This window comes from Gorilla gorilla, chromosome 11 (genome assembly GCF_029281585.2).
Source record: "Gorilla gorilla gorilla isolate KB3781 chromosome 11, NHGRI_mGorGor1-v2.1_pri, whole genome shotgun sequence".
NCBI lineage: Eukaryota > Metazoa > Chordata > Mammalia > Primates > Hominidae > Gorilla > Gorilla gorilla.
In genome coordinates this window covers 36,933,691-36,957,926 of record NC_073235.2, presented here as the reverse complement: position 1 = coordinate 36,957,926, position 24,236 = coordinate 36,933,691, and the positions used below count along the sequence as shown (strand labels likewise).

The window sequence follows — 24,236 nt, the reverse complement described above, 5'->3', positions numbered from 1 at the left end:
TGTTCATTTCTTTGTAAACTATAGCAGCCTTCCCTCTCAAGGTCCCCCTCAACGGGTGTGCTTAGTTCAATCCTGCAGCTGAACACTGGAGCTCCAGGAACCCTTTCTGGTGCTCCCCAGGAGCATGGTCTAGCATCCTCTCAGCAGTCTGTTTTGGGGGTCAACAGAATCAGGAATAGTAAAAATAGCAGCAGGACCTTCTCAAAGCTTGCTGCCACCTGGCGAGTCTAAAGATGATCACACTGAACAGAGGGAGGCCTGAAGGTGGCAGGAGAAAGCTGGGGATCTGGGTTAGGATTCTGGCTCCCAGCTGTGGGACTTCATAGATGTCTCTTCAGCTCTGCCTGCTCTCACACATAAAATGAGGATGATGCCATCTGTCCTTCCCTCCTTATCTAATTCCTGTGAGAAGAAAATGAGGTGACTGATAAGAAAGAACTTTGAGATGTTAAAGATAATGTTCCAAGGTTGACCATTCTTTGCTGCAAGAGTCTGGAGGTAAAAGTTGAGTTGGCTGATTACATATGATAATTCACCTACATCCACAAGATCCACTTTTTGGCCCAGCTGCTTTTAGGGCACAACTGAAATGGAAGCCCCTGTCATAGCCTCTTCTCTCCCATAAGTGCCAGTCCCATTGGGTGCTCAGAGAAGGCTGGGCATCCTCTGTTTCATTCAACTGCAGTACAGGCTAATAAGGCAGTGCCAACTTGCCTTATCTCCTTATCATAAGTACTCATTCCTTCATTCTTTGAACAAATACTTGCTACTAGGCAGAAAAGCATAAGGGCTCAGAGCTCAGACTGCCTGGTGGACTCTTACCTCCTCCGTTTATTAATCATAATGTATAACGTGCTCAGAAAAGCGCCTGACACAAAAACACCATCTGCATGTTGGCTGTCACCATGACGACGTGCAATCTAGTCCCTGGAGTGCGAGGGAAAGGATGATGAACCAGAGGAACCACAAACCCCTGCCCTCATAGGGCTTGCATTCAGTGAGGGAGACAAAAAAACAATGGATAAGTCAATATATATAGTACATTAAAAGGTGGTAAGTATTCTAGAAAAGAATGAAGTGAGACTGTTGGCAGAGATGATGTCCTGATAAGGCATCACTGAAATGGTGGCAGCTGGGAAAAGACACGAGGAAGTAAAGAAGTGAGCCATGCAAGCATCTGGGAAGAACATTCTAGGCAGAGGAACATCTAGATCAGAAAATTTGACAAGGAAGTACATTCCAGGGGGAGCAGGCGCTTCTGGGTAGCTTGGTAGAGTGTGTATATTATGGGTCAGAAGTGATGGGGTTCAGGAGGGCCCTGGGAGTCAGATCTTTGGGGTCTAATTGAATGCTCTAGCTTTTCCTTGAAGTAAGATGGAAGACACTGGAGATTTCCAGGAAGAGGGGTGATGGGATCTGCATGCTGGGAACGGACTGCAGGAGCAAAGCAGCAGCAGAGAGACAGGAAGCTGCCACAACAGCACAGGAGAGAGATACGGGACTGAGACCCTGAGACAGGGCATCTCTGTTCAACAAATCCCCATGAAACACTCATGTAAGCTGGCTTTGAAGGTTTCCTCATTCATTCAGTACTTTACCAATGACTATTAAAGTCTCCCACTGGGTGCTGGAAATACAAACATGAAGGAGACACAGTCCCTGGACTCAGAGGTTCAGTGTGCAGTCTAGTAAGAGAGGCCAATGCTAAAAAATTACCGAACAGTATGAAACAAATGCCCAAATAGGATGCGGAGGCCACTTGCAGAAAGGAAAAGATTAACTCTAGGGAAGGGGAAAGTGGTGGTAGCAGTCAGAGAAGGCTTCCAGGAGATAGGGAAGGCCATCTGGGTTTTGTAGGCCGTATGGAAGTTAGCAGCTTACCTCTAACATGGCGCTTTGCAGATAGTTGGTGCTGGGAACAGACTGCAGGAGCTGCTCAACTAAACTGAATGTGTTTTGCATCTTGAGGCTTTGACAGTAGCAGAAGTAGAAAAGGAAACTATTCTAACTCAACGAGCTCCTATGCAGCAACAATGAGATATAAACAGTAATTTCCAATCTGGTTAACAAGCCTGCTTAGAACACAGAACATCTGCATCCTTCCCTAACAATTATTTCAACCAGTCACCAAATTTCTCTAAATGCGCTTGACTATCCTGAAATTTCCATGCAGTAGTCATAAACCAACAAAAAGTCTAATAACCAACCAATTTATGAGACGGAACAATGTTCTAAACAAATGAACACAGCCAACCCTGAAGAAGAGGTAAGAGCGCCGCCTTTGTAAAGAAGGCTAATTAATTAGCAGCCTGGGGAAAACACCATAAAAATACAGAAGGGGCCAGAGAAGGGCCGAGGAGAATGCTCCCTGGGAGAAGCGCTAGGTAGCGGGACTGGCTTGTTCACGCCCTCTTGGTTTGCTGGGCCAGGGGAAGGGTCACTTGTTCAGAGCAAAGCAGAGGAGTGGTAACAGAAGGGCCAGTCAGAGAGGGCTAAGTGGTGTGTGAAGGGGGTCCAGAAACCCCTCAGCCCACCCACTGCAGCCAAGTCTTTCACAGAGTTACTAATAAGCCCATGAGAGTTCGGTGCAAGTGGGTTCTGGTGGGAACCCACATTGTCTGGAACCAAGAACACAGGTTCAAATATAAATGTCTGCAGGCAGGATCTAGAGCAAGAAAAACCAGAAATCGGCAAAAAAAAAAAAAAAAGTTGGTAGGACAGGTAGGACCATGAAAATGGGGTCTGGGCCCCGTTCGGTCAGCTACTTGAGGGATAAGGCACATATTGGTTATCTGTGTTACAGCTGAGAAATCCAGGGCCTGGCACAGGAAGTGTTCCATAAATATTGAGTAACTGACTGGATTAGCACACTTCAGGTGCCAGGCTGAAACCGACCATTCTCGGCGTATGCTTTCCCTTAAAACACAGTGAACCGTGTCCAAACACGGCCCCAGAGGTTGTTTCCCAGAAGTGAGTGTGAATTTTTGTTTCCACAAAAGAAACAGTGACGGTGCCTATAAAACTGAGCAGTAGGCAGCAATCTCCATGGATTGTCTCTACACATGCAAAATTCCACTGAACAAAAAACTCACCTTTGAAGAGCCAGAACAGAAATCTACCTTATTCACACACTTCTAGGAGTCTACCCAGGAGAAACGAAAACAGGTCCATACACAGATTGCATGTGAATGTTCACAACAGCACCTACCACATTAGTCAAAATGTGGATATAACCCAAAAGCCTATCAATTGGTGAACGGATAAACAAATTGTGATATTAATCTGTACATACATGGAATACTATTCAGCAATAAAATCAGTTCTGACACATTTAACAACACGGGTGAACCCCCAAAACATCATGCTAAGTGAAAGCCAGAAATCTCCAGAAAAGGCTCATCTAAAAAGGCAGGAAACAGATCAGTGGTTTCCTAGGCCTGGGGTGGGAGCAAGGATTGATTGCTAACAGGGACAAATGAGTTTTTTGGGGTGATGGAAATGCTGCAAAACTAGAGTGTGGTGGTAGTTGTGTAACACTACCAATTTGCTAAAAAAAAAATTGAATTGTGTCCTTATATGCAGTGAACTTTATGGTCTGTAAACTATATCTCAGTGAGCCAGTTTGAAAAACACACCTTGGTTGGTTTCTGGGCTCCTGCGGCAACTCGTAGCGAAGGCTTTGAGAGCACCCACATGGGCCAGGCATTGTTCTTAGTGCTAAACATTATCAAACTACCTTTTCCTTCACCAGCCTGATGGGTAGGTTGCATTATCCCTATTTCTCAGAAGAGGAAAGAGCATAGAGATGTTAGGTAACTTGCCCAAGGTCAGAAACACAGTGACAAGCAGAGCTAAGATGTGAACCCAGGCAGTCAGCTGCTAGGGTTCTGTGCTTAATCATTACCTGCCTAGTCTCTCTGGGTGCAGGAAAGGCTGGGTAAACAAAAGCTATTGATTTCTCAAGAGTAAACATTCCTCAAGCTAGTACCAACCTTCTCCCCTTTTCAATTTCTCCCTCTTTCCTTGCAATCTGTCACCTCTACCATTGCTCCCACCTTTGGACTATCCAGATTCACAACAGGCTTGTCCTTGCATCTAGAACACTCCATAGTGGGCTTATTCTGGGCTCTGATGAACAGACATCCTAGGACCTTCAGCTGATTCCACAGCCATTGTTGGAGTTAACTCTTTTTTTACCCTCCATCTCTCCAGAATGCTTCTCAGATGAATCACACAGCTCTTTACAAATTAACATGACTGTGACCATGCTATATATTTACAGTGTCTTTACAGGAAATAGAAAATATAATTCGAGAGCATATGTATGGTTTTAATAAATCAATCTGAAATTGCCATTCCTTCAAAAAAGTCCTGCTATACTCTCTGACCTGAGGCTAATACAAAAGACTTTCCCAAGAAATGCATAATGAAAACCTTAACAAGCCCAGACATACTGAGGATAGGGAACAACAGTGCTTGATCTTAGATTACAAAGAAGTTCTCCCTGCTGGAGACAGCATCTCTTTGAGAAAGCTGATTTAAAAGAGCATGCACTCTGAATCAACATTTTCAGTATAGTAAAGGAAGTGGGGACATTAAGAGAAAAGAGCAAGTGGTTTTCCTAGATCCAGGAGTCTTTCTCATTGGGTGCCTGTACCCAGGGAGGGCTGGGTATGAGGTGGGTTTCCTGCTGGCGACTGCTCAACTGCACACTGAAGCCCAGGGTGCCCTCGATTGCTGTCTGTTGGCTCCCTCTGGCTCCCACTGCCTTGGCTGAGCATGACGGACAACCCTGAAAGGTTTCTGGGGTAAAAGCTTCTGTGTTCTCCTTGCAGATCACATGGAGAACTCTGAAGGCAGATATCGGCCTAATTAGGGCTGCAGTGGTCCTACCGTTCAAGGGATGGGAAGGGCCTCCTCGGAGCTGCAGGCTTTCTTGTTCATACCAGGAACATCTCCTCTCCATCCTCGCTGCCCTTTGAAGATATTCGTCTAGTTGCAAAAAATAATGAATACTCCAACCTCTAAAACACTGGGGTCTGGAGCTAGAAGAGGTAGCAGACCCAATCTGTGAACCAACGGGATCTTGGCTTCCTATCTTCCTTCTGGCATCAGGGGAACATTCTGGGTTCAATAGAATCTCTGAGATAAACTCAAAATAGGCCCCCTTTATTGCTCATTTAGGAACATTTGGAGAATGTTTAATAAGAAATGCCCCTAACACAAGATTCCTGGAATGATTTTTCTAAGCACCAATCTGACAGTTCCACTGCCCCTTAGCCTGTGACAAAGCCCTTCTTTAGCTTCCTATTATCCCAGAATCAAACTGGAATTCTTCAGCCGAGCCTCAGCGTCTTTTCACACTCTGCAATCTCCTCCTCCAGCCTGGTCTCTTACCTCATCCCTCTCTTCAGTCAAGTGCCTATCATTCCCCATGACATTTCTCCCCCCTCCAGGCCTTCACATCTGGACTTGTCCAGCCTTCAGTCTGTGCTACCAGTTTGCCTTCAGGACTCACCTCCTGCAAGATGCCTTCAGATACACTCTACCATTTCTCCCCCGTCCTCCCTCGGCGGGCTGGGCCATGTGATCCCAAAGCATCCTGTTGCTTCACTATTACCAGGCTGAACCTACAGCAGTGGCACTTACTGCCTCTGGACTTGGCTGCCTTCTCCATGAAACTTGCAGCTACTTGAGGGCAGGGATGGGGACCTGGAGCTATTGTCCTCCCCAACTGACCACACAGCCCATGGCATGTTCCAGCTGACAAATAATTCAGAGTAGAAGAATGAATCAACAACAGCAGGCAAAAAAGAAACCTCTGGATTTCTGTGAACTGCAGATCTCTGCAGAAAGGCCTATATGGTGGGGGTGGAGGGGGTGGGGGGGGGTGCAGTTTTATTAGCATGCTTGCCAGCAGACAATTTTGGTAACATGTATTCCAAATCATGAAGTCCAAGATGAGCTTCCTGGTTCCTGACACACAGGAATAAAAAGCACACTCACCCTCCCTTCCTCCCTTCCTTCCTTCATTGTTTCTGTCACCTGGAAGTTACTATGCACCGACCATGTGTCCAGCAGGTTACTAGGGATATAGAGGTGAAGCCAGGTGCAGCCTCTGCATTATGGAGCATTTAGCAAGGTCTATTTGGGGAACAGGACCTTCCTGTTTGAAAGGAAGCCCAGCAAGACTTACAGAGGACCTGGTAACTTTTAAAGACTGGCTGGAATTCCTGAGCCTCAGGGGAGAAATAAAAGCCTTCAAATAAACCTGATCAAGAGTCATTTATGCCTGGCAGTTGGGTAACTATTTTCCCTAAGAGGACATGGAGACAGGCAAAGAGGGTTTCAGCAGCAGCTGCAGGGATCTTAGTATGATCTCAAGAGAGCTGCCGAGATGGCGGCAAGAGCTGTGATGTCTTAAGACCCACAACTGAAGGAGGCCCTGCAACTCCTCTTTGCAGCTGCAGGAAGGGTGAGCAGCCCTTGATGATGCAAGAAGACGAGAAGCAAAGCTATGGACACCTTCTGTCTCCTGAGGCCCTGGTAAGCATGGTTGGTGTAGACTTGGCCTCACATCAAACCAGTATCAAATCTTGATTCCACAATCTGTGAGCCTGATAACTGTGAGTCTTGGTTTCCACTGTCCAGATAATGGGGTTATTACTACCACCTCCTGGAATTACTGTGAGAATTAAATGAGATGTTATATTATGATGTGTCTGGCACATGCTGGCACAAAATCTGTATGGATGTGGTTGCTAGAGTTGTGATGATACTGTCATTCTGGTGTCATATAAAGGCTGAATGAGATAAAGATTCAAATGGTTTCTCGTGAAACCAAATAATTGTACTACAAAGTAGTGTATTACAATACAATATAGCATAATGTATTAAATAATCAACAGTACCAGTTTGCATTTATTGAGCACTATGTATGTGCCAGGCTCTGTTCTAAGCACTTTGTATGTATTAGCTCATTAAATCCTCACATCAGCCCTATGAAGTAGGTCCTATTAGCATCATCCTTATTTTACAGACAAGGAAACTAAGGCATAGAGAGGCCAAGTAACTTGCCCAAGTCATATAACTAGAAACACATGGTGCCAGGAGTAAAACCCACATGGCCTGGCTGCAGAGCACGCTCTCTTGCTGCTAACAAAAGCTCAGCATATCAGACACACCACCCCGAAGTATATGACCACGGCTCCCATCTCCAACAGCAGCACCCAGGGCTGCTGGCTGCTCGCCACAGTTTCAGTCTCCTCAAACCATCAACTCTTCCTTTGAAGACCACCTTGGGCCTACTTAGATTTTCAATACACCATTTCTATTTTCAGCTTGCACCATCCTCATCCCCTATTGTGTAAAGATCCCTTGATTGCCTTAAAAAATGCTTTATCCTTTAGGAAGAGCACCTTATTTCTGGAATCTAGTCAAAGAGTTCATATTCTCCTACCCACAGGGGTTCTGAGTCCATCTATTTCTAGCTCTGTGTTGCTTTTGAAGTCCAAGGAATTAAAATGCTATAAAATGATAGCAACAGGCTCCTGGCCTTTACTTCTAGGAGCACATGCTGCAGTTTCCAAACCTTGTTGGGGAAGGTGGGACTCTTAGCACCCTCCTTGGCTTTGTCCTGCTTTTTATCTGTTTTATATACATGTAAGGTTTCATTTGACAAAGGGTCCTGCTTTTAGAAGATGTCTGAAAACCTCTAAAAAGTCCTAACATTTAGAATTGCTGAACATGTATTATTAAAATAATGCTTAGAAAAAGCTGGTTTCAATTCTTGCCTTTCTTAAGGTGAGAATGGGCCTCAGAACCCACTCAGGGCACAGACCCTGATGGTCAGGGGCATCTTCACAGTAATCATCCCATCTCTCTTGTTATAAGTTTCCATTTCACCTTACACTGTCATCAAGAACATACCTACTCCAAGGGAATACTGGTTCTCTTGGGTGACCATGACAGTGCTACAATTATCCAGCTTCTAGAGTCTCCCAAAGCAGGAAAATAGCCACAGAAACACAGTGAGCTCTTAACTGTTCTTGAGAGCCCTACGGCATCACAGGAAGCAGTACACAGCAAAGACAGACTGACTTCTGATAAGCCTTACCTGTTTTTCAATGAAAGCATTGATTCTCTGTAGCATCCCCTCGCACGTAAATTCATATGGCATGTATGGCTCAATCTGTGGAAACAGAGCATGATACCATGAAGGAGAAGGACAGAGAACATGTAGCACCTCCTCAGTCCTCTGACTCACTCAATACACGGGTGCTAACACCAGGAGTCGGCCTCATGAGGGTTGACTATGGACTTGCAAGTCGTGATCTCAAGCTGATCCTTACTAGGTGTGGGACTCTGAGCAAATGACTTGCCATCTCTAAGTCTCAGGTTCCTCATATGTAAAAGGGTGATAAGAAAAACTCACCTCTTTTAAGCTGCAAAGATTATCTGGGAGAAAAAAGGTGCTTAGTTTAGTGACTAGCACATAGTGGGCATTCAACAAAAGATGGAAGTTATCACTTGCTAGCAGGTAATTTCCACAGGGCAGAGTCCATGCTGTTGGGTCATCTTTACATTCTAGTGATGAGCACAGTGTGGGACATATAGGAAATTAGCAAACATCTGTTGAATGAATGCATGGTCACTGATGTAAGGCAACAATGAGCAGCTGAAGGATCCGTGACAGTGACCTGTATTTGGTCTGTATTTGTAGGTGAGGTTAGCCTGTAACCAAAGAACTCAGGGTGTAAAAATAAAGTTATAAAGTGTCACAAGAAGTCAGCTAGGGGGTCCTGGGAGGCTAGAGGGTCAAAGCAGACTTCTACTCATGCTGGGCTTTTAAGGCAGGCTGTGAGTCTAGCAGGCCCAAACTGGAGAGGGCCAAGATGCTGAAGACATCCTTGGTGAACAAGTAGTGTGGTCTTTAACATGAAAGGACAGTAGGTAACTGCAGCTCAGTTACCTGAGCTGTTACAATTATGGGAACTGGTGAGATGAGGTGGAAAATTCACTGAATTTCCAAAAAAGCCTTGAGGTTTCTATGCTAAAGAGCCCGATTTTATTTGAGGGGAGTAGGAAATTCTACAGGATGCTTCATTAGGGTAGAGGAGGCAATCTTATCAATATTGTGACACCTTGGAGAAGGGGAAGAAATGTGGGTTTGATCTCTGCTGCACAGTGTCTGCCAACACTATGAGGCCTGTGCTTTCAGGGGTATTACCAATCTAAAATGGAAATTTCATTTGAGAGAAAATCACCAGCAATATAGTCTATTATTGCTTCAGGGAGCCCAACAGCTCCTCTCAGCAATAGGGTAGATGGGGGGGGCACCTTCACCAGCACCAGCTACCTCTAAAATGTTTGCTGGAATCTACAGGGTGGAGAACTAGGCAAAACTTCTATAATTGAAGCTTGCTGAAAATGGGACAATGAACAGAAATAACATTCCTTAGTTGGCAGCCAAGCAGTTGGTCTCAGGGCATCATCTCCCCCTTTCTCGTGTGCCAAATCACACATTACATTGAAATCTTCAACCATGATTTTCAGAAATTTTAGTTGTCTTCAAATGCTGAACAAATGCCAAATGTGGGCCACAGTGGCCTACAGCTGTCAGAATAGAGCTCAAAGAGGCTGAGCCGTAAATATTGTAATATCATGGCAGACTATTCTACAAGAAGAGAGAGGTCACTCTATTCCTAGACAGCTCATCTCTGAAGAGCTCAAAATACTATGAAGAACTGACTTTCATGTTCTCAGTTTGTTCCTTGTCAACTCAAGCTTTTGAACTTACTGTTCCCTCTCTAACCCAGACACAGCCCTTCACACAAAATGTAAAATTTTTTCTTTTCTTTTAAAGGATGTTTACTCAACCCATGGGTGACTCCAGAAGCTTTCTATTGCTGGCCTAGAGATAAGTTTCCTCTCAAAGATTCATAGAAGCAATGATCTAAAACAAAGAACATGGCATATCTGGGTTCGTTTATCAGTGTTAAAGTAGGATTTGTACAGTGAAATAAACATCCATGGTCATCTTTCATGAGATGAACAGATTTAGTTATGTTAGGAAGCACGCCGAGTACCCAAGCGCCATTCCAACAACATTCCAAAGGGAATCCATTAGAAAATGAAAGAAAGTTAATTCAAAGGGTTCAAAGCCAAAAATACAGAAAAATGGCTCCTCCTCTGTTCTCCTACCAACCTAGCCCACTTTAACCAAAGGGATGTTGACTCATTCACTGCTTTGGGGCAGTTCACTGTTTTAAAGGATATGAAGCAAACAATTTTCCTATAAAAGAAAAGCAAAAAGGAGGGAGAGATGGAGGGACGGAAGGAATGAAGGAAGGAAGGAAGGAAGGAAGGAAGGAAGTCGGTGAGTCAGAAGGTAGGTCTATATTGCTGGACCCTGTGGGTGAGGGCAGGCAGGGGCTTCTGCATTGGAAAGCTCTTCAGAGTCCTGGCAAGCCTCTGAAGTGACAGCTGTTAATGTGGACTCGGGGCTGGGAGAGCGGGCAGTTTTCTGCATAAAAGTTCTTTAGGAACAAGTGAAGGCCTCTTTGGGGGACAGAATGAAGGAGAATGCTAAATCACATCCAGTCATTGAGAAACCCAAGCTAGGCCAGCTGTGGAGAAGCAAGGAAGTATTCTTGGGCATCCTGCTTTGTTAAAAAAAAAGAAAAAAAAAAAAAAAAAAGGACTGTTACTCATATGGCGAGGGCCACAGGAAGGATGCCTACAGATTGCACTGTGAAGTTCCTGCTGACCTTGGAAATTTTCCCTTATCTTCCCCTCCATTTTCTCTTCTTGACCTCCCTCCTGAGATTTCCTGTCTCCACTAGCACCAACTCACCTTTCCAAGTCAGGGACAACTTCTACAGGCAATTGCTTTTAGAGATCAGCCTCCATGAGAAGCCCTCCATGGTCTGACCTGACAGATGTGGCTTGGCATCATTCAATAAGAAATGGTCTTAGAAAGTACCAGGAGGCCAGGGTTTGAGTCACGGCTCCTCCACTTACTAACCATAGGATTCTGAGTAAGCAGAATCTGTAATTTCTCTTCATAATTTCAAAGTAAACTAGGTCATCTCATCCCCCTGTTCAAAACTTCCCATCATACTTATAAAATCCTCAACACTTAAAAAGAAAGAAACAAACAAACAAAAAAACCAACCACACACACAAAAAAACCAACCACAAAAAACAAAACAAAACAAAAACAAAAACAAAAAAAACTAAAAACACAAACGAGAAAAAAAACCCCTGAGTGTTTACCACGGCCTATTGAAAGGCCCCACACATATTCTGGCTCCTGAGGACCCTTTTACGGTCTCCATTATTTCTGATGAGAAGTTGGCTGTGTTAATACCATTATTCCTCTAAATGTAATACATTTTTCTCTGGCTGCTTTCAAGGTTTTCTTCCTTATCTTTGCTTTTCAGCAGTTTGATTATAATGTATCTTGGTGTGTTTTTCTTTTCTGCTTCTACCTCAGCTTTTAAATTACTCTCCTCAAGAGTATAAGCATTAACTAAGTGTTGTGGATTGAACTGTACCCCTTCACAAGATATGCTGTCCTAACCCCCAGCACCCGTGAATGTGATCTTATTTGGACATAGGGTCTTTGTAGATGTAAACAAGTTAGATGAGGTCACACTGAATTAGGGTGGGCCCTAATCTTGTATAAAGCAAAAAGACAGAGATACATACAGGGAGAAGCCACAGGATAATGGAGGCAGAGATCAAACCTTTGAGGCTGCAAGCCAAGAAATGCCTAGGCCTACCAGAAGCTGAAAGAGGCAAGGGAGGATATCTAGCTAGAGACTTTGGGGGCGGGCCGTGACCCTGCTGACATTTTGACTTCAGACTTCTTGCTTCCAGAACAGAGAGAATACATTTCTGCTGTTTTAAGCCACTCAGTTGTTTGCGCTACTGTGTTACGGCAGCCCTAGGAAGCTCATATACTAAGGGACTGGGAGAATCAAGAAAGAAGAACCTTCACCCTTCCATAGGAATGACTCCAGTGGTGAAGCTTTTGGTGTGTGGCAGATATTTTGAGGCAGCCTAGAGGAACCACATTCCATTTGGCACTTCTTTTATCAGCTCGGTCTCCTGAGGTTGGGGACTGCTGAAACTGCTGAAACTGGGATTGGGATTGTATGTATCATCAATGGGAAGCTGACACCAAAGCCCCATAACCAGACCACCTTGAAGCGGGTAGAGCACAGATAATGCATCGGAGTGCCCTCACTCCCCTGGAGATGTTCTGAATTAACTGAAATCAGCAGTTCAGTGGGCCACAAACTGATTATCTTGTTCTGTTTCCCAGAGGGGTAAGATGGCCTCCACATGGGCACACTGGCTATCCCTCCCAGGATATATGCCTTTCCAGCCTCTTCCCTTTCAGTCACACTGTGCTTTGAACCCATGCCTTTCTGCACCCACTTCTGAGTTTTACTTTGCAAATTACTCCTCATCCTGTAAGACTTAACTAAAAGGCTGCATTCTCCAGAAAGGCTTCTCCAACTTCCACTCCTGGAGCATTTGCATGTTGCTTTGGCACTGAACATATTCAGCCTTGTATTATGCTTACTTGCAGACATCTATTCCTCTCTCCCATCTATCCACTGGGTAAATCCCTATGTGGGCACTGGAAATACAGAAATGAGACAGATGTATATCCTGACTTCATGTTGCTAATGGTGTAGTAGAAATTTAGACTATCAACAAAAATCATAATACTTAATATTGACTAAACACTATCTAGTAGACATTGAACTTAAGCACTTTATATACATTATCTCATTTACTCCTCACAAGTGACCAATCAAATGGTAATATTAGCCCTACATTATACATGAAGGGAAGCTGCTAGTAAGTGGTAGAGCTAGAACTGAACCCACACTGCATGCGTCCAGCCTGCCCTCCCACATGCCTACCCCGGCTTCTCTTAAAGCATCGCAACTAAGTGTAAAAAGTGCTCCCACCAAAGTACAGCAGCAGAGTGCAGCTGTGAGAGTCCACGGTGGGCTCCGAGTTGGGAGAAAGGATAACTGAACTCGTCTTTACTGGATGGTAAACTTCTGATAGGTGGGAAGCCAGCCTCCTCTATGATTATGGAAGTAAACACCCCACCCTCCACAACCCCAGGTGACTCAGAGAGCACTCTGTGTATGGTAGGTACCTCACAAATGTCTGTTGAATTGATCAGAAGAGGTCAGAAATGTGGTTACTTTTACAAAATTCTACTAAATGTTTAGATAGAAAAAACAAACAAACAGATGTTCTATAAAAACATTCCTCAGCATTTCCTTGCACTTCTCTCTCTTTTGTAGAGGAAGCAGGGCTATCTTTTCAGATCTTTGTGAGAGCAACATAATCAGGTCACTGAACCAAGTATGACTCCAGTTCCTGCTCCTGTGCCTGGGATCCACGGTCATGTCTAAACGGTCTATGGACTCCATGCCCACATCGGGATGCCAGCTCTGTTTCCATTTCACAGAACATTCATGAAATCCACAGGCCAAATCCTGCAGCTTGGTTATTTTCTAATTCCAGAGTTAAGCTGATGTGGTAAAGATCTGTTTGCTAAAAACAAGGACCTATGATGTGTTTTATACACATTTCAGGTCACATTAGAAACGAGGGAAAGTGGAATAAAATAAACCAACCTTCTGATTTAAAATTGCTTTCACTGCATCTTCTACTTCCTCCTGATTGTTGAGGTCAACAGTCCACACATGTGGCCGCCCGATGAAAACTTCAGCGTAAGGATGCTGGGATGTCAGCTGGAAAAGAACCGAACACCTCAGTCTCACAAGCAATTTTTAAAATAGCCTGTGCTAGATGGAGTGCTATGCTTTTTATGGTACTGAGTTATAATCGTGTAGGTAACAAGACACTGTGTCCTTCCCCTTGATGATCAAAACCATCCATAAGTAGATAACAAAACAGTGATGGTTCTGTACCTTGAATCCCACTTGGAAATAAGATAATGTCACAACCAGGTGACAAGGAAGCTGCTACAGGAGGCTTTAGCCCCCAACATCACACCAAGAAATGATGAACAGTTTCTCCTACCCAGAACCCAGCCCCGAAAATCACCTATTAATAGATCAAACCAGTATCTATTATCCTGGCTAAGACAGAAAGGTCAGCATAGACAATTACAAGAAAAATCAAGGCTTTTAAAGTCCCAGGAGGCTAAGTCATGGTGCATACAAAAGGTGATAGAAAAAAATGACACCATCAGAAATACACAGAATTTTTGGGATGGTTTCAGGAATAATCATTAGCATAATATTCAGAAAAACAAGGAATGGCAGTTTTTGTCCTAAAGGGGGTTTTATTTTAAAAACAACGTGTGGTCAAAGAAACCAAGTGCAAACCATGACAATTCTGAATTCACGAAGTGTCCATTCTTCTTTTTTTTTCCCCAAAGGGTCTTGCTTTGTTGCCCAGTCATAGTTCACTGCAGCCTCAAACTCCTGGGCTCAAGAGATCACCTTGCCTCAGCATTCTGAGTAGTTGGGACTACAGATGTGCACATCATGCCTGGCTAATTAAAAATAATTTTTTTTTTTTGTATACACACGGTCTCTGTATGTTGCCCAGGTGGGTCTCAAACTCCTGCCCTCAAATGATTCTCCTGTGTCCGCCTCCCAAACTCCCGGGATTTGTAAGCCACTGTGCTCAGTTGAGTCCATTCTTTAATACAGCTAAATGTATCCCCGATTTTGTTTCCACCTCTATCCTCATATCCCTTTAAGGTCATGTTGTAAAGGGAGCATTCTAGCCACGTGTTAGAGCATTTTCAGCTACCATAATAACTGGAGAATGTTACCCTTAGTCTGTGGGTGGGAACCAGGGATATAAGCGCTTCACAATGTCCAAGGACAGTCCTGCACAGGAAGAACCGTCCACTGCCCACAAAACTTTCAAATGCCCTGCAGGGCTTTCATGTGGGCTTAGAGAATCTAGTTTTTTATTTTTATTTTTGAAACAGAGTCTTGCTTTGTCACCCCAGCTGGAATGCAGTAGTATGATCCGGCTCACTGCAACCTCTGCCTCCTGGGTTTAAGCAATTCTCCTGCTTCAGCCTCCTGAGTAGCTGGAACTATAGGTGCGCACCACCACGCCTGGCTAAGTTTTTGTATTTTTAGTAGAGATGGGGTTTCGCCATGTTGGCCAGGTTGGTCTCGAACTCCTGGCCTCAAGTGATCCACCTGTCTCAGCCCCAAAGTGCTAAGATTACAGGCATGAACCACCATGCCCAGTCAGAATCTAACTTTTTGACAGTTCAAACATACATTGAATTATCCAGAGACATAATCACCATATAAATGAAGCAATGTCTCTGCTCTGTTTTATCTGAAACCTCATCAATGAGCTGTCACCATTTCAGAAAGATCAAAGCAACAAAGTCAGTGCCACTGAGGATGTCAGAGTCTCCAGTAAAACATACCCACATTAGTCTATATTTGGAGCTATCACATTACTGGCAATTCTATTTATATGTGGGTATACGTAAACACACTCAGGCTTCGCTCCTCCTTCATAATATCAATTTTAAGTAAAAAGGCTGACCATATTCAGCTGAATGTTTCATTCCTTTTAAATAAAAACACTCATTGTGAGGAGAAACAAGGCATCATAGTGCCTGGTATAGCTCTTGGGTATGGGACAGTACAGTTCTTGACTCCACAATACTGAAATATGTATTGCTTTATTAGAAATTCTTTTCCTTTTATTTCTCCTTTATATTTGTTAGAGAATTATTCCCTTTTGAAATTACACAGGTAGGCAAGGTTATATAATTTACAAATTTCATCTCATATTTATAACAATAGGAAATATTGGGTTTGGCAGTGCTGAGGCCTTTGCTTTGGAGGTCAAGCTGGCTCTTCTCTTCTCCTCAGGCCTTTGCTTTGGAGGTCAAGCTGGCTCTCCACTTTTCCTCAGGATACTCACAGGGCTAGAGGTATTAACTGGCACCCCTCCGTCTTTCCCTTAGCCACTGTTCTTTGTATCCTACCACACCAAGAGCATGCATGTGCTATTCAAGGCAGGAAGCCCGACAAGTCCCTGGGCCCAGCAGTGACCTCTGCTGGCTGCAGGTTATCTGGGCCTCTACCCAGCAGCAGCCCGTCATCAGTCTCTTCAGTTTCCCACCCTTCTGACAGGTGCTGTCTTCCTTGGCTCAGCTCTATGGTCAATGATAAAAGCTACATATTCTCTGCAGGCCCATGGAACTCAGAAAACTTTCATTTTCTTTTCTCTGCACACTTTTGAATTCAACACTCACCAAGGAAGCCCTAGGCTTCCTGCTAATCACCTGCACAAACGTTATTTCTCAGGTTTATTATGCATCAATGATGATTCTGAGACTGAGAGGCGATTACATTTCCCCTAAGACCCCACAGCTGGAAAGGAGAAGAGCCAACTTCAAATCTAGGTCCTTCAACACTTCTTAGCTTTGGATAAAAAGGAAGGTGACAATTTTAAAGGATGTCTTTAAGTTCTTAAGACAAAGGCCCAATGTAAACACCAGCTTTTTAATCCAGCTCTTAAAACTTGCCAACCTAAATTCAGGACTGAATTTATGCCTGTATTTTCTGAAGATGAGCAAAATGTCACATCATTTTCATTTTGTGGCCTGGAGAACTGATTAGATTTTCTGACGGAATCAGGGTAAGTTAAAGTTGCCATCAATGTCACTATTTAGTAATTTACATGTCAGCAGTCTCCCTCCTCTCCTGCCTTTTAAGGTCTCTGCTTATTTACAAGGTTGCTCCAAGCACTTGGAAAATAAAAAATGCTGAGCTATTATCCTTTTATTCATTTACATTTACTGAAGGTTACTTAACTTTATGAGTGAGGCATTTTGTGATTCATTAGTTCCCCTCTGAATGTTACGTTCCTTCTTGCTAATTTATTGAGAACCGTCTGATCTAAGATACTTCACTGTATATCAATCAATAAATTTACTGGAGTATAGTTTGTAAAAGTAATGAAAATCTTATTAAATATGAGACATTACTTCAGAGTGGCTATTAAATCTCCAAGGAGAACATGAGTTCTCTTTATGGAAACACACACACACACACACACACACACACACACACACACACACACACAAACCCTGAAGCCAGAGTATTTCTAATGGCTTAAAAAATGTCAGAAAAATGATCAAGAACCTACTCATATGTTTCCCAATATAAAGATAAAAATCCAATTTATATTAAAACATAACTGAACCAGCCACATTACTTAAGGCCTTGCGGAACTTTTCTCCCTCTGAGTAGACATCATGGTTTGAGAAAAATGGTCCAGTGCAAAAATAAAAACAAAGCTAAACCCACATTTAGATATCCAGACCTTTTCTTCTCTTCAATTGAAGGCAAAGAGACATGTTGATATGATCAATTTAGGTGGATCAATTATTACTTAATATGAAAGATTTGTGTGGGTATAAAAAGATAGTTTTGTAATTATGTATACTCTGGTTACAATGTTTCCATTTGCTAAGGAAAAAAGATAATTTCTAGGGATTTTTGATTCTTAGAAATGAACCTGTTGACAGCTCTTTTCCCATTAACAGCTTCTTTGGTTACAGGGATTTTGTGGACTTTTGTGAGCTGGCAGAGCAGGACAGGGTAACCCACCTGGCCATGAGATCAAGCTCGCTGGTCCCTCTCAATGCTGTCTGATGTTGCTGGAGGGAGCTAGATATCAGATGGAACCTGCCCTCTTGCATAAAGCAAACTGACCTTCTTGGGGTATCCCCAACTTGTCAGTATTCATGCTTCTCAGGCTTGAGACCCGCTCGCCTCCTTTTCCTTGAAAGCACAGCTCCTCCACTATCCCCTTCGCAGCTAACCCTGCACATCCTCCACCCAGCACAACTCCAAGTTCACTCCCCTCCTGAATTCACTTAGCTATTTCTTCATGCACTTCCACTGATTATGCATTTGTCCTATAACTCTTTCATATCAGATTTGGAGCTCCTGGAAAACAGGAAATGTACACTGATGAATTCTCCCAGTGCAGCAACTAGTACCACCCTGCGGGGATGCATTAAACACCTGTCAACTCCCCTCTGCATCATGCCCTCCTGGGGGAGCCTAGGACTAATGGAGTCATCTGTGTGAGGTCACTTGCTGAGCGACTGTTGAAAGGATTCCACAGTTTCTCTAATAGAGTCACATTTAGGGCTGGTGGAATCATCTGAAGGGTTGAAGGGACAGGAGGAACCAAATGTCCGTGTGACAGCTCCAATGCCTATTCTCTTCTTACAGCATGAAGAATGAAAACCTTCCATGACCTCAGCAAAAAGTAAATTACAAAATGATGGCAACTGATAGAAATCAATGAAATGCTTTTCTTGATAACTTCACGCTGGCTGATCTGATCCATGTAACATTACATCATTCACTGGGCAATGTTCAGATTGTGTTTAAGAGTGTCCTATTTTTTTTTTCCCGGGAAAAAAATACTCAGTGGCCACAGTGTCATTAAAACCTTTAGAGTCAGTTTTAACAAAAGCGTGTCAGTTGCCAACTTAATCTCAGCTACTTTTGATTCATTTCCCAAAGGCTTGTATATAGAAACTGCAGTTAAGAAAAGATAGGGGCTTCTTTGCTTTTCATGCATTTAAAAAATCATGAGGGAATCAGAAAATCACCATCAGAATACCACAGTAATCACTGTTGCAGACATGATCCAGTCCTATACGATACAATAAATACTGTATTTATTTGTATAGTATGTGATACTATACAAATCCACTGCTATATGATACAAAAGTTTGAGGATAAACAGGATATTCTAACATAGCCCCAGAGTACTACCCCTACCACAGAGAAAAGAGTAAAAGAGTAACTTCATAGTGGAGAAACCTGCGGTCAATCAGTACAACATATTGACATCATACGCCCCCTAATGTGATGTGCTGAGAAAGGTACATCACTTCTGGGATATTCTTGCCAAAAATGCATAACTTCAAATTTGACTGATGGGAAAATATCAGTCAAATCCAAATTGAGAAACTGTACAAAAAGCTAACCTGTGCTCCTTAAAAGTGGTTAAGGTCATGGGTGATAGTGAAAGACTGAATTGGCACAGATCAGAGGAGACTAAGGAGACGCGACTATTAAATGCAATGTGGGTCCAGAATTGGCTCCAGGAACAGAAAAAGCATCTCGGTGGAAAAACTGGTGAAGTCCAAATAAAGTCTGTAGTTTAGATAATACTATGGTACCAATGTTAATTTCTTGGTTTTGACCACTGTACTGTAGTTTTGTAGAAGCTGCCATAAGAAGAAGCTAGATGAAGGGTATGCCTGAACTCCATATTATTTTTGCAACTTTTCTGTACCAGTAAAATTATTTCAAAGTAAAAACTAAATTCTAGCAAGTCTGCTTGTAGGTACATTCCTCAAAGTATTGAAAGCAGAGACTCAAAATACTTGTATACCAATGTTCATAGTAGCATTACAATGGGCAAAAGGTGAATACAACCTTTTGCCCATTTATCCATCAATAAGTGAATAAACAAAATGATTTATATATATATTCAATGGAATATTCAGCCTTAAAAAAGTAGTGTGTAGATATTCATAAAAAGGAGTGAAATATATATATATTTTTTCATAAAAAGGAGTGACATAGGCCAGGCATGGTGACTCATGCCTGTAATCCCAGCACTTTGGGAGGCTGAGGTGGGGGGGATCACTTGAGCCCAGGAGTTGGAGACCAGCCTAAGCAACATAGTAAGACCTTTGTTTCTGCAAGAAAAAAAAAAAAATTAATTAGCTGGGTGTGGTGGGGTGTGTCTGTAATCCTAAGCTACTTGGAAGGGTCGCTTTAGTCCAGGAGTTCAAGATCAGCCTAGTTAATACAGTGAGATCCCATCTCTACCAAATATAAAAAGAGTAGCCCGGTGTCGTGGCACACAACTGTAGTCCCAGCTACTCAGGAGGCTGAGGAAGAAATATCACTAGAGCCCAGAAGTTTGAGACTGCAGTGAGCCACGATCACACCATTGCACTCCTCCAGCCTGCGTGGCAGAGCAAGACCCGGTCTCCAAAAAAAAGAAAGTAAGGAATGAGATTCTGAAACACGCTACAACATGAACAAACCTTGAAAACATGCTAAGTTAGTGAGCCAGACGCGAAAGGACAGACAGTATATGGTTCCACTTATATGAGGTACCTAGAATAGGCAAATTCACAGAGACACAAAGTAGAAGAGAGGTTTACCAGGGGTTGAGGAGTGGGGAGAATGGGGAGTTAGTGTTTAACGGGTGCAGAATTTCTGTTTAGAATGATGAACAAGTTCTGGAAATGGATAGCAGTGATGGTTGCACAATATTGCAAATATACTTAATGCCAGTGAATTGTACACTTAAAAATGGTTAAAAACTTTAATGATAAATGGTAAGTTTTATGTTGTATATACTTTATCTCAAAATGTTAAACAAACATGGAAAATTAATATCTACAATTTGGGCATAAAACATGGAAAAATAATATCTACAATTTGGGCAGAAGTAGAACTTTAGAGATTTCCTAGACCTAATTTCAAACGTACAGGTGATTTTGGCATAAAAACAGACATACAGACCAATGGAACAGAACAGAGAAACCAGAAAAGAACTGATTCCCAACGAGGCTGACAAGAATACACAATGGAGAAGGACAGTGTCATCAATAAATAATATTTGGAAAACTTGATTTCCATAAGCATAAGAATGAAATCAAATCTTTATCTCACACTATCTATAAAAATGAATTCAAAATTGATTAGACTTCAATATAAGACCTGAAACAGCACAACTACGAGGAAAACAAAAGTGCAAAAGCTTCTTGACACTAGTCTGGGCAATGATGTTTGGGTATGATACTAAAAGCACAGGCAACAAAAGCAAAAACAGGCAACTGAGATTGCATCAAACTAAAGAGCTTCTGCACAGCAAAAGAAACAATCAATAGAGTGAAAAGGCAACCTATGGAATGGGAGAAAATATTTGCAAACCACATATTTAATAAGCGGTTAATTCCCAAAGTATATAAGGAACTCCTACAACTCAACTGCGGAAAAAACCCAACCAATCAAATTAAAATATACGCAAATAACCTGAAGACATTTCTCGAAAGAAGACATACACAAGGCAAACAAACATATGAAAAGGTGCTCAACATCTTTCATCATCAGGGAGATGCACATCAAAACCACAAGGAGATATCACCTCATGCTTGTTAAAATGGCTTTTCTCAAAAAGACAAAAGATAACAAGTGTCTGGCAAGAATGTGGTAAAAAGGGAAGCTTGGTACCCTGCTGGTGAAAATGTAATGTGTTACAGCCATAAATGAAAAAGAAAATGGAGGTTCCTCAAAAAATAAGAAATAGAACTCCACATAATCCAGCAATCCCACTGCTGGGTATATATCCAAAGCAATTAAAATCAGTATGTTAAAGCAGTATCTGCACTCGCATGTACACTGCAGCATTATTCATAATAGCCAAGATATGGAAACAAACTAAGCGGCCTTCAGTGGATGAATAGATAAACAAATTATGTGTATATGAAATATTCAGCCTGCAAAAGGAAATCCCATCACTGGCGGCAACATGGATGAATGTGGAAAATATTATGCTAAGTAAAATAAGCCAGGCACAGAAGGAAAATTCTGCATGATCCCACATGCAGACCAGCCTAGCTGCACTCACAGTTCAACTCACAGTAAAATGGTTGAACTCGCAGAGCAGAGAATACATTCGTGATTCCCAGAGACTGGTGCATGGGGATATGGGGAGATGGGGAGATGTTGGTCAAAGTCTCAGTTATACAAGTTGATTAAGTTCTGGAGAACTAGTGTGCAGCATTACGACCATAGTTAACAATACTGTATTGCATACTTGAAATTTGCCAAAAGAGGAGATCTTAAGTGTTTTTACCATGAAAAAAATATCTATTTAGTATGTAAGGTGGTGGATTAGCTTGATTGTAATGACTATCTCACAATGTGTATATTTATCAAAACATCAAGGTGTACACCTTAAGTATATTTTTTGTCAAAAATAAACAAAAAACCCGAGAGATGATTTACTAGTTTCTTTTCCACCCCAAACTCCAAAGTTTCAAAGAAGTCAGTCACATGCTAAAGCAGAGATTCCTAAACTGAGATATTTTCACTGCTGGGCAGCATCTTTTTAAACTTTTCAAAAGAATAGGTTCACGGCAGACTGAATGTCCCCAGTCTCTGTGTCCTAGCACTTCCTACAGCACCTAGCACACAGATGTACATTAAGTATTGCCGACTTATAAACGAACAAACTGACCTCTTAATACAAAACCACTCCCCAAATGAAGAATTCAAATTTATTATTCTAGCAGAAGGAAAAAAAAAAACCACACACACACAAGTGTGTGCATAACCCTTGTCAAAGGTTATCTGGGCAACAGATTAGCCTTTTATAGATAAACATAGATCTTATTGATCTTCTATCTCCTTTAGCTATTTCACCAATGACAGGAAGGGTCAGAGAAAAATAACTCTCAAAGTAATCAGTTCTATAAATTGTCAAGGTTTCTGACTGATCAATAAAAAATAACCATTGAAAATGCATCTTATATACTATTTGGGAGAGAAAATGACTCAGAAGGGGTTTAAAAGTAGAATTGAAAAATATATGTTTTATAAACTGTCCTTCTACATTGATATGCCATGGGACGGATGCTAATCAATATAATCCCCCAGCCAAAGGCCCTGAATGACAAGGATGCTGCTATGACTTCCCTTCATAAGCTGCCTGCAGAGCCACTTACTACTAACTACATAGAAATAATCAGAAAATCAATCTTATGGTTTCTTGAACACACCTATTTCTGACCAGATGAAGAAACACCCAGCTTGATCACTCACACGTAGCTGTAAAAGACTTTTGTTTATTGCCCTAAATCAAATCCAACTACCCTCAATGGTGATTCATCACACACTGCAGATTTTCAACAGGATCTCTGAAGGCAATTCAAATGAGGCTTCTGTAAATGGTTCTAGCAATGGTAGGATTACTTCCTGGGATGGTGGGTGAAAAGAATCAGTCACATTACTTCAATTACCCATGATACATGTGGTATCCTGAGGCTGATGGCTCTTTGAAAACTCCCACAGCCCACTTTTTATTCTCCAAAGCCCATCATGGGGAGCGGATTCTTCACAAGTATCTGCTAACCAGTTGATCTCACTCCCTAAACTTCAAACATTCAGGAAACCAGAGTTCAGCTATAATCAGAGGCTAGATTGTCTGAGTTTACAGTAAGCGAGAGTGGGGGTAGAGTGTCAAGATCCCTTACTTGGTGAAGGCAGAAGTAGAGTCAAATCCTGTCCCTAACTTGCAAGGTGATGTGATCAGGTCATTTGCCTCTCTGAGCCTCTACACCCTCACCCTCCCACCCAATCATGTTAGATGAAGTTAATACCTACATGAGCACTCAATAAATAGCTATTATTCATATTATTCAAAGTGGAATAATTTTGATAGATGCTTACCTCTCTCAGAGTTGGCTTGCCAATGAAAAAGTCTGTGTTTTTGCTGCTTTTGGGTGGGTTGAACTTGGGATTCAGAAAAGCACATCCATTTGCGATAGCTTCCAGGGGAGCTGGGCCCTCGTAAGGGAATCCAAGTCCAACAAACAACTGTAAGACAGAAAACCACACAGCGTATGAACACATCAGGCAGGACCATCAGGCAGGACGGGCATTCCTAGCTTGCAGGTGGCGATTCTGTGGCCCATTCCCGTGTGGACACCTCACTTTGGAAGGCTCCCAGGCCCTGGGGGGTGGGGCAGAGAGAATTCAGCTTACACCAGGATCTGAAAAACTACGAACTTTTAAAGTCCCCACAAAGCTGCTCAACTCACTATGCTCTCCTCCACCAAGGAAGTAAAAAATTAAGTGTCTAGGGGTATCCACGGGGTAGGGAGGATGGAGTATTAAAAGAAAAACAACCACCACCACCAAGACCCAACAATAATCCTTCTGTAACTCACCAGGAGACATGACTGGAAAAACACTTGCTTAACTACACAGAAGGTTTCTTCATTGAACCAAAGAAACAACAGGCCCTTTCAGGAATGCTGGGCGGAGGGACAGAAAGGTCACTTGGAGGTTTGATTGCAGTTCAAACGGAACTGCTTTACAATGATGGTAGGTCAGTAAACACAGGTTTTC

The 24,236-nt window shown here is 42.5% G+C and overlaps 1 protein-coding gene across 10 annotated transcripts in view; it reads right to left on the bottom strand.

Annotated features, from left to right (window-relative positions):
• The window catches only part of MGAT5 (alpha-1,6-mannosylglycoprotein 6-beta-N-acetylglucosaminyltransferase), a 327,811-nt gene that overhangs the window by 18,232 nt on the left and 285,343 nt on the right, over positions 1–24,236 (bottom strand). For all 10 annotated transcript variants that reach the window (XM_031008588.2, XM_031008589.3, XM_019022285.4 and 7 more), the window contains 3 exons: positions 23,556–23,702; positions 13,674–13,790; positions 8,117–8,191 (listed from right to left, as the gene is read on the bottom strand). In XM_031008588.2, coding sequence (XP_030864448.2) covers positions 8,117–8,191; positions 13,674–13,790; positions 23,556–23,702 — 339 coding nt within the window. The remainder of the gene's footprint in view (positions 1–8,116; positions 8,192–13,673; positions 13,791–23,555; positions 23,703–24,236) is intronic.